General features: G+C 42.3%; 1 protein-coding gene across 5 annotated transcripts in view; it reads right to left on the reverse strand.

Annotated features, from left to right (window-relative positions):
- Positions 1-14,170, reverse strand: part of ABCC4 (ATP binding cassette subfamily C member 4) — a 262,924-nt gene that overhangs the window by 56,865 nt on the left and 191,889 nt on the right. For all 5 annotated transcript variants that reach the window (XM_023252655.2, XM_023252659.2, XM_023252657.2 and 2 more), the window contains one exon: positions 4,172-4,322. In XM_023252655.2, the coding sequence (XP_023108423.1) occupies positions 4,172-4,322 (151 nt within the window). The remainder of the gene's footprint in view (positions 1-4,171; positions 4,323-14,170) is intronic.

Consider the following 14,170-nt stretch of genomic DNA (forward strand, 5'->3'; position numbering starts at 1 on the left):
CAGCATGGCCACCCCCACCCGTGTCCCTCGTCAGGAGATCAAGGTTGCAGTTGATTTTCTCTGGCAGGGTTTCAGAGCAGGGTTGACTTTAGAAATCAGGGGTCGTCCAGCTTTGAAAATCAGTGAACCCAGAGACCCCACCACTAACTTTACCTCACATCCAAGAGTTCCAGGGGTACAGCAGGAATCTGCCCCTGAGAAAAGCTATCCTGTCTCTCTCACACCCTACTTAGGACTGAGTGGGATGCTAGGATGAGTGAGTTGGAGGGTCTGCAAAGAAAATTAACTGGCACAGAGGGAAACAGAGTGCCAAGGCTCTGGTATGTTCTCTTGCCCAATGTAATGCCTTTTCCCCCACAAGGATCGAGCTAGCTATCCTGAAGTAGATCCCTATAGCACCCATGGTGTTAGCCAGCAGTCACAGGCAAATGCAACCCTACGTTTCACAAAGCGGACACAAGACTGACGACTGTGTGTCCCATGACCCTGAGGACTCTTTGGGACAGACCCCTCCCCAAGAGGGAGAAGGCAGTAGCTGCTTCAAGGACCTGACAGCCATGCTATGGCTTATCATTTACATTATGTGAGGCCTGCTGGTTGTTATGTCCTTAATTCCCTCACGTTCAAGGTTCTAGCACCTTTCCGAGTGGCCAGGAAATACTTTACAGGCATCAACTCACAAGACCCTTGCAAGAGTCCCACAGGGCAGGTGTTGCTATATCTTAGAGGGAAAAACAGGCAGAAGGATTAAGAGCACTGGCCAAGATGAAGTAAATTAACCCAAGTGGTAGAACTGGGGGGTCAGACCAAACTCTTATTCCCAAGGCTGTGCTTTTAATCACTGCCACAGTGTCTCAGACAGAAAATAATCAGGTTAAAGATGCCAATGTGTGACTAAATGCAGTTTTCTCCAGACTTTGTAGTTTACGATTAGAAAAACCCCAAAATCAGGGTGCCTGGGTGGCTCAGATGGTTAAGTGTCCGGTGTTTGATTTTGGCTCAGGTCATGATCTCACAGTTTGTGAGTTCAAGCCCCGCATCAGGCTCTGTGCTGAGAAGCGTAGAGCCTACTTGGGATTCTCTCTCTCACTCTCTCTCAAAAACAAACATTAGAAGAAGAAGAAGAAGAAGAAGAAGAAGAAGAAGAAGAAGGAGGAGGAGGAGGAGGAGGAGGAAAGAAAACCCCAAAATCAAACTTAGTGATTATCCAATAGCCTTATCCATTATCATACAGATTAAGCACCTTCAGTTGAACAGTCCCTGGAAATCCATCATGAGAACTTACAACAGCAGAATCGAGAGTCAGTCAATGGTCTGAAACACGTGGCACACATTTAACTCTCCCCAGCGATGCCCATGGCAGACACTGCTAATTGATCACAGTACCCTTACACATGGAATTTGGATGTGGCTGCATAACTCAGACATTGCTAACCGATCAAGCAGATCCTGATTTGCCTGAACGATGCTACCATGCTCACTTTTGCAAAAATGGAAACTCATTACAATCAACTGCGTATTTGTCAGTAAGGTAGTTTAAATGCCAGCCTGAGGTTTCAGAGGCAGCTAGGCAATAGGATCTGAAAATAATCCTCCGGACCTTCAGAGTCCTTTCAAAGCACAAGGATGAAGCAGATTTATATAGCCAGAGCAATCAGGTATCCTCTTTTTGTCCTCCTTTTTCCTGGTGGCTCCAGCAATGGCCTCAAGAAATACTATCACTGCTTAGAGAAAACAATAGAACTGCTATTTATGGCACAGACCCACAAACCAGACAGATGACAACAAACAGTTCTAATCAACTGACCACCACATTTGGTTATCTGGGAGTGAGGAAGAAGGAATATCTGTATTTAAAGTATTGTCACAGCCTACTGGGGTGCAGGCATGTTCACAATATTCCCAAATACCCTAGGGGTCATGCTAAAGTTCTCAAAATCTCCAGATTAAGCACTGGGAAAATCCTATACTGTTTCTTGAAAAAAGCCTCACGAGGTCCCCTTCCTCCTCTCCATTTCCGCATGGATGGGGAATGGCCCTTGTCCCAGACAAAAATCTCCACCTTCTTCCAGAGACCTCGTTTAAATAAACCAGAGACCTCCTTTGCAACAAGACTGACTGAAGTCGACAGACTCCATTTCATGAGTGGCCTCCACTTATAAAATGTCTGGAGCCTTGTTGTCTCCACAAAAGACGGGCTGGAGTTCATCCTTTATTCCTCCGCCTTCTCCAAGCTCCGCCACAGTAACCTGTTGAGAGACAGGACGGCCCACACTTTGGGACTACACTGCCTGTCGCCCCAAGGCAATGCCTCACAAAACCACACCTCACAGGAGGTCAGCTGGTTCTCTGACGACTGAGAAGTTTTCCTATAGCTCTTATAAAATCGATGCCCATTATCCTTTATGCAAATGCTAATGACAAATGTCTCTCAAAAATATATTATTAAAAAAGAAACAAATGGGGGGCACCTGGGTGGCTCAGTTGGTTGAGCATCCAACTTCAGCCTAGGTCATGATCTTGCCATTCCCAAGTTTGAGCCCTGCATTGGGCTCCGTGCTGCAGCTCAGAACCTGGAACCTGTTACAGATTCTGTGTCTCCCTCTCTCATTCCGCCCCTCCCCCACTCATGCTGTGTGTGTGTGTGTGTGTGTGTGTGTGTGTGTGTGTGTGTGTGTGTCTCTCTCTCTCTCTCTCTCTCTCTCTCTCTCTCTCTCTCAAAAATAAACTCTTAAAAAAAATTAAAAAAAAAAAAAAAAAAGAAACACATGGGGCACCTGGGTGGCTCAGTCAGTTAAGCGCCCAACTTTGGCTCAGGTCATGATCTCATGATCTCACCACTTCGTGGGTTCAAGCCCTATGTCAGGCTCTGTGCAGACAGCTAGGAGCCTGGAGCTTGCTTCAGATTCTGTGTCTCCCTCTCTCTCTGCCCCTCCCCTACTTGCACTCTGTGTGTGTGTGTGTGTGTCTTTCTCTCCCTAATTAAAAAAAAAATTAAATTAAAAAAAAAAACAAAAAAAACAAGAAATACACACACATGCCATAACAAAAAAAATCTCTTCTGTCCCAATGAACTTGTATTTTTCCAGACAACCATGAGACCCAATAGGTTTCTCTTCTTAGTCTGGCTTGCAGGAAGCTAAGCTGGTATTAATTTGCAGTAACTATCCACAGGGTTGCAGTTTCTGATACAAATATCTTACTTCTTTATGTTTTGGCTGCCATCTTCATTCCTTCTTTCTTGTTTTAAATGTAACAATCTACTCTCCTTATGATTTGTCTTACTAATAACGATATACTTTTGTGCATTAATGAGATAAACTCTGAACTATTTCATCTTCTGTGACTACCCATGTTTTCCCATTATTCCCAAACCAGGAAGCTGAATGGAGAACAAACTAAATGCATACTGAACAGAACCCTCGCCTGGGTCCTCCTAAGGGAATTACATCCAGGATCCATTTATAGGAACAGCCTGAGCGGGGGGGGGGGGGGGGGGGGGGGGGGGGGGGGGGGGGGGGGGGGAGAAGCTTCAAACAGTGTGGCATGACAGCAAACACTGGTGATAATAAAGAGTAACACTGAACACAATTGTTTATCTTTACAAAATATTTACCAGCTGTACCTTATTTGCCATTTTTTGAGTATGTGATAGTAATCTGTTTTTCAAATGTATCACTTCTGACATAGGAGTATATTTCCCGACACCTCTGCTCCTTTCCCTAATCTTTCCCTTTCTTTGTCATTTCCAGAACCTTCAAGGAGAGACAAATTCCATTATTTTCCTTCTGTATTTCCAAACTATTTCCAACATGAAATATTTCTTAAAAAAAATTACCTGAGTGCCTGCTCTATGTTAGGAAGCATGTCATGAGTAAGACAGAAATGGCCCCTGTCCTCACAGTGCTCACGTTCCAGTGGAGCGTCACTACACGTATATCCTCTGTTTCTTCCTTGTGCTACCCTGCAAAGCTGGGCCTGGCAGGCCACTAGCTCCATGTGCCCTAAGGGCCACTCTGACTCATGGTGGCCATAATATTTGATTATGTAACATGAGCTTGGAAAAAATTCTGGAAGAGAGAGTCTGCACAATTTCAGGGGTCTCCTTAATTACAGCATAAATGGAAGTGAGCCCACATCGCCAGTGCAACCTGAGAACCTCTGTACTCACTTGTAGATTCCAGGCGTTTGACATCCCTCGATGTTTCTAAGAAATATTGCCGAAGAACAAAGAAAATGATGCCAAAGGGAATCAGAAGTATCGCGATCCAAGGAATCACCGCCACTGCAACAGCCACCACACCACAGACTTGCAGAAATGTCTGAAATAGGGAAAAGAGATAAAAAGGCCTTCTTACCAAGAATTCTCTTCCAACATAGACTTTAAAGGGTTGTTCTGTTAGGATTCAACTCCTTTCTTCCAAAGACTTGTTGGAATGGCAGGGCATGGTTTCCAAAGATATAATAGAATTTTACAAGTGGTCCTGATGATATTTATACACCTAATCATGATGTACCAAAGACAATAAGAATTTTCTAGATATTAGTTCTTTTGATACACTCAGTAGCCCTAGGAGATAGGCATTATAATCTTCCCTATTTAACAGATGAGAAAGTTTGAGACTCAGAGAGAAGAAGACTTGAATCCCAAACTATCATGAGTCAGTGGATATTACCAGGGAAATCAGCAAGCAGAAATCATAGATGAGAAATTCGGAAGATTCAACTATACATGTAGGGATAAAGAAGTGGCTAATTACAAATTCAGTGGTCAGAAAGGGAGGGAGAAATTTAAGTATTTGCCTTTGAAAGTGAGGATTCCTCTTTCTTGGCTTTCTATCCACAGTTAACATTTACCGAGTGCTCACTGTGTACAGTGCTACCCATTAAGTACTTTGCGTGTACTAACTCATTTAATCCTCAGAATGGCCCTATCCAATACTAGTATTATCTCCCTTTCCACATGGAGACCCTGAAGCACAGGCAGAGGAAAAGCAACTTGATCAAGACTGCAAAGCATTAGTCATAGAAGCCTACATCATTAGCCATCATGATATATTTAAGCTTGCCCTCAATGTAATGCCAACTTTTTATCTTTCCAGAAAAAAAATTCTTGACTTATTTGAGCCCCCTAATTTGTCTTTAATTTTTTCCTCTAAAGACCTTACTTAAGGAATTTCAGAGTTTATCAGTGTGCCTAAAAAAGGACAAAAGAAGGGAAACAAATTTCTGAGATTTCTTAGAAATCTTATGAAGAGTTTTAAAAATAAGGAAACACAAAGTCCAAAATCTTTAAGTTTTATTATCTGGGCCAACAGACACATGAAAAGATGCCTGACATCACTCATCATCAGGGAAATGCAAATCAAAACCCACAATGAGAGACCATCTTCTGCCACAGAATGGCTAGTATCAATAAGACAAGAAATAACAAGTGTTGGTGAGCATGTGGAGAAAAGGGAACTCTCATGCACCATTGGTGGGAATGTAAATTGGTACAGCCACTGTGGAAAACAGTATGCACGTTCTGGAAAAATTAACAATAGAAATACCACGTGATTCAGAAATATCACTACTGGGTATTGGGGCGCCTGGGTGGCTTAGTCGGTTAAACATCCGACTTCAGCTCAGGTCATGATCTCGCGGTCGGTGAGTTCGAGCCCCGCATCGGGCTCTGTGCTGACAGCTCAGAGCCTGGAGCCTGTTTTAGATTCTGTGTCTCCCTCTCTCTCTGACCCTCCCCCGTTCATGCTCTCTCTCTGTCTCAAAAATAAACAAACATTAAAAAAAAAAATTTTTAAATAAATAAATAAATAAATAAGTAAATAAATAAATAAATATCACTACTGGGTATTTGCCCACAGAAAAGAAAAACACTAATTCGAGAAGATATGTGCAGCCCTATGTTTACTGCAGCATTATTTACGACAGCCACAATATGGAAGCAACCCACACATCCATCAACAGATAACTGAATAAAAAAGACCGAGATCGTGCCATTTGCGACAACATGGATGAACCCAGAGGGCATTACGCTAAGGGAAATAAAGTCAGAGAGAAACAAATACCATATGATTTCACTTACATACGGAATCTAAAAACAAAACAAACAAAAAGCAGAAACAGACCCATAACTGCAGAACTGATGGTTGCCAAAGGGGAGGGGGGTGAGGGATGAGCAAATTGGGTGAAGGGGAGTGGGAGATACAGGCTTCCAGTTATGGGACAAATAAGTCAGATGAAAGGTAGAGCATAGGGAATACAGTCAATGGTATTGTTACTAAATTGTGTTGCATGCGGACAGATGGCAGCCACACACGCCGTGAGCACAGTATTATGAAGAGTGGTAGAATCACTATGTTGCATGCATGAGTGTCATTGCATACAATGCATGTCAACCATACTTCGATTTAAAAAAGGATCAGGCTGTCTTGATGCTCCCATTTTTACAGGCCAGGCTATCCTGTTTCTAAAATAAATATTTCAAATAAAAAATATGACAAAAATTGTTTTACTGCCAGAACAACAATCAATTTTATCATCTGGATAGGAAATTTTCTATCATTAGGATATTTAAAATATCTATCTCGGGGCGCCTGGGTGGCGCAGTCGGTTAAGCGTCCGACTTCAGCCAGGTCACGATCTCGCGGTCCGCGAGTTCAAGCCCCGCGTCGGGCTCTGGGCTGATGGCTCAGAGCCTGGAGCCTGTTTCCGATTCTGTGTCTCCCTCTCTCTCTGCCCCTCCCCCGTTCATGCTCTGTCTCTCTCTGTCCCCAAAATAAATAAACGTTGAAAAAAAAATTTTTTTTAATATCTATCTCAAAGGCTAATGATGATAACAACACAAGTGCCCTGTGTCAGGTACGGGCTGTACACAGGTAGCGTACCGAGTTCTATGAATGTTCAATCATGACCTCATCTTGTGAGGTGATTTTATGTTGGGAAATGATACTGGGCTAAAAAGAGCAGGCAGAATAGAAACCCAAGTCACCTGGATGATGCTGATTTAAGTATCCACCTTTATCAGGAAAAAAATGGTATCATGGTGTACAACTTCAGGTGACATGAGTGCAATCAACATACTTTTGCATCTGCCTACTAGGACAGTGGGCTCACTGAATGGTGGGAATGGGCACATTCACATGGCATGTGAACTCCAAAGTTTGTGAATTCAGGTGGATACAAACCCAGGACTATATGCACGAGGCACAGGGGGCTGTGGAAATACAGGGAAGAATACATGAATGGTTTCCGGAAGGTTCTTCAACTTACAACCAAATTTCACAGGCTGGTTTAACAAACAGAAAGAGTGGCAATGAATAACTTGCAGTAGTAATCACAGCTGATGGAAATACTGCCCAAGAGGAAGTCGGGCTGCAAAGGTCAAGGTGCCTGCCCACATTAACATAGGTTGTTCTGTGTCCTCTCAGAAGGCGCCTGCCCAGTGCCTTCCCCACTGTGCCAGCCAGGGCAGCGGGCCCCGGGCGCATCTCCAAGGGAAGGATTAGCAGGGCAATGCCTGAGGGAGACACATGTTATCATCTCACAGTTATTCCAAGTCAGTTTTCTCAGAGCTTCATCACAACCAGCTTGTGAATGAGCAAAGAAGGAACTGTCATTTCCATTTACAGATAAGGATTGTGAAAGCTGGCAGGTTAAGTGGTGGTCCCAAGTTCTCCCGGGAAGTTACTGTGTGATGGAGAAAGCCAGGAACGGTGCCTGTGAAAGGTGCTTCGTGCAGGCAGGCAGAAGAGTGGAGGAAGGAGGAAACTTCTAGAACTGTGAATCTGTGGGCAGGAGCCCCAGTGAATCAAAACTGCATTATTTTGATGCAGACCCAAGCGTTCTGTTTCCCCCAGTCTCTACTGCGGTGTCCATACAAGACCCAGGGTGAAGAGGCATGGAATTCTGAAGGAACAAAGTCCAATAGTAAGTGGAGAAAGCAGGCTGTGCACTTCTCTCCTTTTACATCCACAGCTGGCCAATTTCTCACAGCTACTGGGTTAACTGATGCATCCCACTCTTCTATACGAATTAGGAAGCCAAGAGGAAGGGTCCTTTTAGACCCTTCTATGTCTGGCCTTAAGTGATCACTAGGCTTACCACTGTTAGTTGTCAAGAAAAAAAAATCTGAAAGGATATGAAAATATTCAAATTCACAATTTTTGAGCAGACTAACATCACTTGATTGAACAATATTCACCAGTTTTAACTACCCGGCTCTCCCTAAGGTGGGGGCCTTCTGTGGCTAATCCGGCCTGGCAGATTACCTGGGCAGCAGAGGTAAGCTCCAAACACGGGGCTCTGCTCCAGCAGCACCCATCCCCTCCTTAAAGCCAGTCTCATTTCTTCCTTCCACATTCTCAGGAATTCCAAAGTATGTACACAATTCTGCCCAAATGATTGGATTCCAAACCTATATTGGATGACCCACCCCCACGGCCAACGCTTCTGTACCTCTGTTGCACTAAGGCACAAAGAGATAATGATATAAATATACAGCAAGAAACATGTTGACCCAGAAGCACCTGACCCAAGCCTTGACACCCAAGATCTAAGGGTAATCATTTTTTTGATATGCTTGCATCCCAACTGGAACATACTCGTTAGGAAGTCAATCCAAAATCTATAAACCCACGTGAACAAATGCAAACAATCCTTGAATAAAAGTCCTTCACTTGAGAGAACATGTTGATTTTGCTTAATTGGGAGTAATTCTGCAGCTTACAGAGAACGTCGATCCAGACCTGGAGGACAATAGCATTAGCCTAGCACCGTGCTATCCAACAGGGTCTAAGACCAACCCTCTCTAATATTAACAGGGAAGGGAACACAGCCCACCATTTTGTCTTAGTGAAAACTGGGCTACCCACTACCACAAAAAGATGTCGGAAGGTAGGAGGAGTTAAGTGAGATAATTATATAAAGTGCTTAGCAGTCCATGCTTAACAAAAAGAAACCCTAAGTACCATTATTATTACCTTTCAGTATGCTCTAGATGCCAGCAGCCAGAAGAGAAGGAACAGTGCGTTGACAGATTTATGGGCCTAAAGTGTCTTAAAAATATCATGAAGCTGGAGCCTGAGACGTGTCTCACTCTAACCACTGGCACATCTTAGGACTATCCAGGGACACCAGAGCAAGTGTTATTGTTTCCTGGATGTGGTAATGATGTCACATATACCGAAGTGGCTGTGGCTCTTCTTTAGCCATCGTATCTGAGGCCTATTTTGTTTGAATATAAGATGACCGATAAACCTCATGCCTACTACATTTTCTGTCCTCTCCTTTTTCACCCCACCTGAGGGTCTCCCAAAGACTGATAACCTCAGGATAATGGAAGCAACTCAACATTTTTTGAGATGTTTCTTTTCTCATTCTGGATTCTTTTAGTGTTTCAAGACTCACTTTTTTTTTTTTTTTTTTAATGTGTGTTTATTTATGACACAGAGACAGAGCATGAGTGGGGGGAGGGGCAGAAAGAGAGGGAGACACAGAATCCGAAGCAGGTTACAGGCTCCAAGCTGTCAATACAGAGCCTGACGCCGGGCTCAAACTCACAGACTGCGAGATCATGACCTGAACCAAAGTGGGACGCTCGACCAACTGAACCACCCAGGCACCCCAAGCCTCACTTCTTAGTGAAGACTTCCTGCCCTGAAATTGCTCGGCACTTCTGGGAGAGTAAGGAAAACTGTGCTGGGCCTCTGAATCAACACCACCAAAGCAAACGCCAGATTATTCAATAGGGACAAAGAAGTCCATCGTGACATTTTCTATTTCATGCATCATGAACTGGTGTCGATATCAAGGGAAATACAAAAGCTACATTTTGTGCACTAGTGAATCCCAGGAAATTCAGCTGTATCCACTCCAGGTTGGCCTTCCTCGCAAGCAAGCATGCTAGCTCAGATGCCAGGAGGGCCCTGTAACCATCACTTACGGAAAGGATGAGCACCTCTCTCCCTTACAAAGGAAGCTGTCCTGTGAGCCACTCTTTCTGATTAAACCACAGGGGTATCTAAATGAATTGTTAATGTGGCTTATAGAAGCCATAAAATAAAATAATTCTTACGGAAAATGTTAACTGCTTTGTTTGAAAAACTGCCCAGTTACAAATCTTGAGAAAAATGTCATTGCTTGGTTGCTAGCGCCTGTGGCAAATTCCCTCATTACACTGAAGAAAATCTCTGTATCTTGTTCACAACCAAAGACAGGTACAACTGCCCCCCTCCCCCATACCAATAGTGGATAACATCTCGTGAGGGCTGCCTTGTGTCCCACCTCTTCAGTAATTCCATCCTGACTTTCAATCTGAGTGGGAGGGATTATCACCTCCACACACAAAGAATGAAGCTCATGTGGGGCACCTGGGTGGCTCAGTCAGTTGAGCGTTCGACTTCGGCTCAGGTCATGACCTTGTGGTTCGTGAGTTCGAGCCCGCATCAGGCTCTGTGCTGACAGTTCAGAGCCTGGAGCCTGCTTTGGATTCTTATCCTCCTATCTCTCTGCTCCTCCCAGGGGCATGCTCAGTCTCTCCCTCTCTCTCTCTCTCTCTCTCTCTCTCTCTCTCTCAAAAATAAATAAATATTAAAAAATTTAAAGAATGAAGCTGATGCTCACTGATAGTCAGAGAAGTTTAGTGATTTGCCCTAAGTTAGATAATTCAGAGTCACTGTGTCCCCAAGCCTACAATCTCTGAATGATACAGCATCTCATATAAAGATTCATCCTTCAAAAAATTTATACCTAAATGTATTCCTGTTTTACGTTTTCCCTTTCATTTGCATTTTCTAGTTTGGTTGGGTTTCTTGTGGTTGTAGCTGGTCTCCCCCAGGAGGTGCTCAGTCCTAGATTCCCAGCTCCTATGGAAATAAAAACCTGCTCGGTGCACAGAGCAGAGCTGATCAGTAAAAAGGTCCTAAAAATGTTTGCTAATAGAACACACAAAACACATGTTGATTTAAGAAATACTGTTTAAATAAAAAAGATTCATAAGATGAAGCCTAAGCCCAGAAAGCAAACTGATTTGGGGGAAGGAAGGAAAAAGCCAAATTTAACTTTAATAAATACACAAAACCCAAAGACCCTAAATGAGATTTTTCTACATGCCACATATGTATATTGGGAAGGTGGTGAAAACAAAGCATTTCCCCAGGTCGTGTTTTCCTCTAGAATTAATACTGTATCCCTAATCTTACAGATTTTCGCATCTTTCTTTCACAAGCAGTATTAAATAGAGGACTGGTTTGTCTGTTTGACATTTAACTACCCAAATGCTTACAGCCCTGTAGGAACTCCTAGGTATCTACCCACAATTTCCTTTAAACTTAATTCAATGGGATTCTGTTCCTGCTCGTCTTTGTGAAGCTTGTGCCAAGGAACATGTTTTCTATAAACAACAGTAAAAATGTATTCTTCTTATTTTATGCAAATAAATATGTCATCCATACTTCTGGCTCACCCCATTCTTATTTGAACTCTTGCTTGTGCTCAGACTTCTCTTAGGCACAAAGTGAAATGTGTATTTAATCATAAGGCCACTTAGTCAGTAGACAGTACTTTTATTACTTGTTTACAGTATTAAAAAATAAAATCAGGATCATTAAAACTACTAACACCTCAAAGGAATTTCAAAGCTTTGAATTCTGCTGTCAGTCAGACTCTTAAAAATTCTGTTCCAAGTTCTGATAAGTACAAATCGTCCAGATTGCCTTAAACGATTACTGATTTTGCAGAAGATAGGGCTTACGTGCAATAAACAAAGCAAGATTCACTTCTTGGCAAGAAAACACGGCAAGATTTTCTTCTGATTTAGAGAGAGGAAAAAAAATGATGCCTAGTTTTTAATCAGTAAGCTGTTTACTGATGTGGGTGTAGGAGAGATTCTTCTACCTATTTATTCTGGAAACGTATGAGATAAAAAAAAAAAAAACCTTTCAATGAAATGACTATCACATAGATTGTGCTGCTGGCTAATATAAGATTCTTGTGGAGGCAGTAAAATTTTGAACAGGCTATACAAAACTCAAAGTATTAAGAACTAAAATGTAATTCCCATCACATACTCGTTACTCTTCAATTACAGGATAAATAAAAGCAAAGGGAAAAATATGGAAAGCTCTTAAAGGTAAGCTCCTAAACCTCAATACTGACCTACGGTTAGTATTAAGTCTGCAGGTGTAAGTGACATGCTGATATGGCAACTTGCATGCTTCAGGGAGTTCAGACATCAGCTCTGGCTCCCAGATCCCTCCTTTGTCACCTGTCTCTTGACTTCACCCAACTCATTTGGCTCTGTTATATCAGAACTTTATGGGATGTTGGTGTGTCTTATTTATACGAAGATATCTAAACAAACTCTCTTTAAGATTAAACTTTTCAGGGGAGCCTGGGTGGCTCAGTCGGTTAAGCGTCTGACTTTGGCTCAGGTCATGATCTCACAATTCGTGAGTTCACGCCTTGCGTCGGGCTGTGTGTCGACAGCTCAGAGCCTGGAGCCTGCTTCGGATTCTGTGTCTCCCTCTCTCTCTGCCCCTCCCCTGCTCAAGCTCTGTCTCTTTCTCTCTCAAAAGTAAACAAACATTTAAAAAAATTTTTTTAAAAAGATTAAACTTTTCGAAACTTGTCCTTTCCTTGTGATCTACTAATCACTCCTTCCACCCTCCATTTGTTGGCCTCGGATCTTTTTATATCCAATCTAGCTCTGGGAAGTGTGTATCGTTCAGTTAGCCCTTACTCCTGAGTCGTTGCTAACTCCACTTGAAGAGTGCATGGTGGTATTAGGCTTACAATTTGTTAGCCAACACAACAGAAATCATTAGGGAGACACGACTCTTATTCCCTTTTTTTTTTTTTTTTTATGTTCAGCATATCTCACGGATCAATAGCTTCCCTTTCACCTTTTCTCAGTGTTAGAGCTTATTTTGAAATTCAAGGTTGGAGTCCACCCATATGCTACTTTTAAAAGGCACACCTTATGGGGATGCAAGCTGGTGCATCCATTCTGGAAAACAGTATGGAGGTTCCTCAAAAAACTAAAAATAGAACTACCCTACGACCCAGCAACTGCACTACTAGGCATTTATCCATGGGATACAGGTGTGCTGTTTTGAAGGGACACATGCACCCCCATGTTTACAGCAGCACTATCAACAATAGCCAAAGTAGGGAAAGAGCCCAAATGTCCATCAATGGATGAATGGATAAAGAAGATGTGGGGTGTGTGTGTGTACACACACACACACACACACACACACACACACACACACACACACACACACACAATGGAGTATTACACGGCAATCAAAAAGAATGAAATCTTGCCATCTGCAACTACGTGGATGGAACTGGAGGATACTATGCTAAGTGAAATTAATCAGAGAAAGACAAAAATCATATGACTTCACTCATATGAGGACTTTAAGACACAAAACAGATGAACATAAGGGAAGGGAAACAAAATTAATACAAAAACAGGGAGGGGGACAAAACAGAAGAGACTCATAAATATGGAGAACAAACAGAGGGTTGCTGGAGGGGTTGTGGGAGGGGGGATGGGCTAAATGGGTAAGGGGCATTAAGGAATCTACTGAAATCATTGCTTCACTATATGCTAGCTAATTTGGATGTAAATTTTAAAAAATAAAAAATAAAATTTAAAAAAAGGCATACCTTAAAAACAAAGGAAGAAAGACAAGGTTGGAAAAGGGTACCCTATGAAAAACACTAACCCAAAGAAAGCTGGACTATCTATACCACACTAAACAGAAATTTTTAAGTTAGGAAGCGTTCCTAAAAATAAAGGAAAACATTTCAAAAGAAGAATTGGCCAATTTATCTATAAGACATTAAAAAAATCTAAATGTATATAAACTTAATAACACAGCTCCAAAATGTAGAAAGCAAAATCTGAAAGAACCCAGGAGAAACAGACAAATCCATAATCACAGTGGGGGATTTTAACCCACTTATCTCAATAACTGATAGATTAGAAGATAAAAATAAAAGTACAGAAGCTATGAAAACGTGATGAACAAACTTGATCTAATTAAGAAATGTAAAATACTGCAGCCAATAGCTGCACAATACGTCCTTTTCAACTGAATATATGTTCTATGCTATAAAGCAAATATCAACAAACTTCAAGGGCCAGAAATTATACAGAATA

The sequence above is a fragment of the Felis catus genome, chromosome A1, assembly GCF_018350175.1.
Source record: "Felis catus isolate Fca126 chromosome A1, F.catus_Fca126_mat1.0, whole genome shotgun sequence".
Taxonomy (NCBI): Eukaryota; Metazoa; Chordata; class Mammalia; order Carnivora; family Felidae; genus Felis; species Felis catus.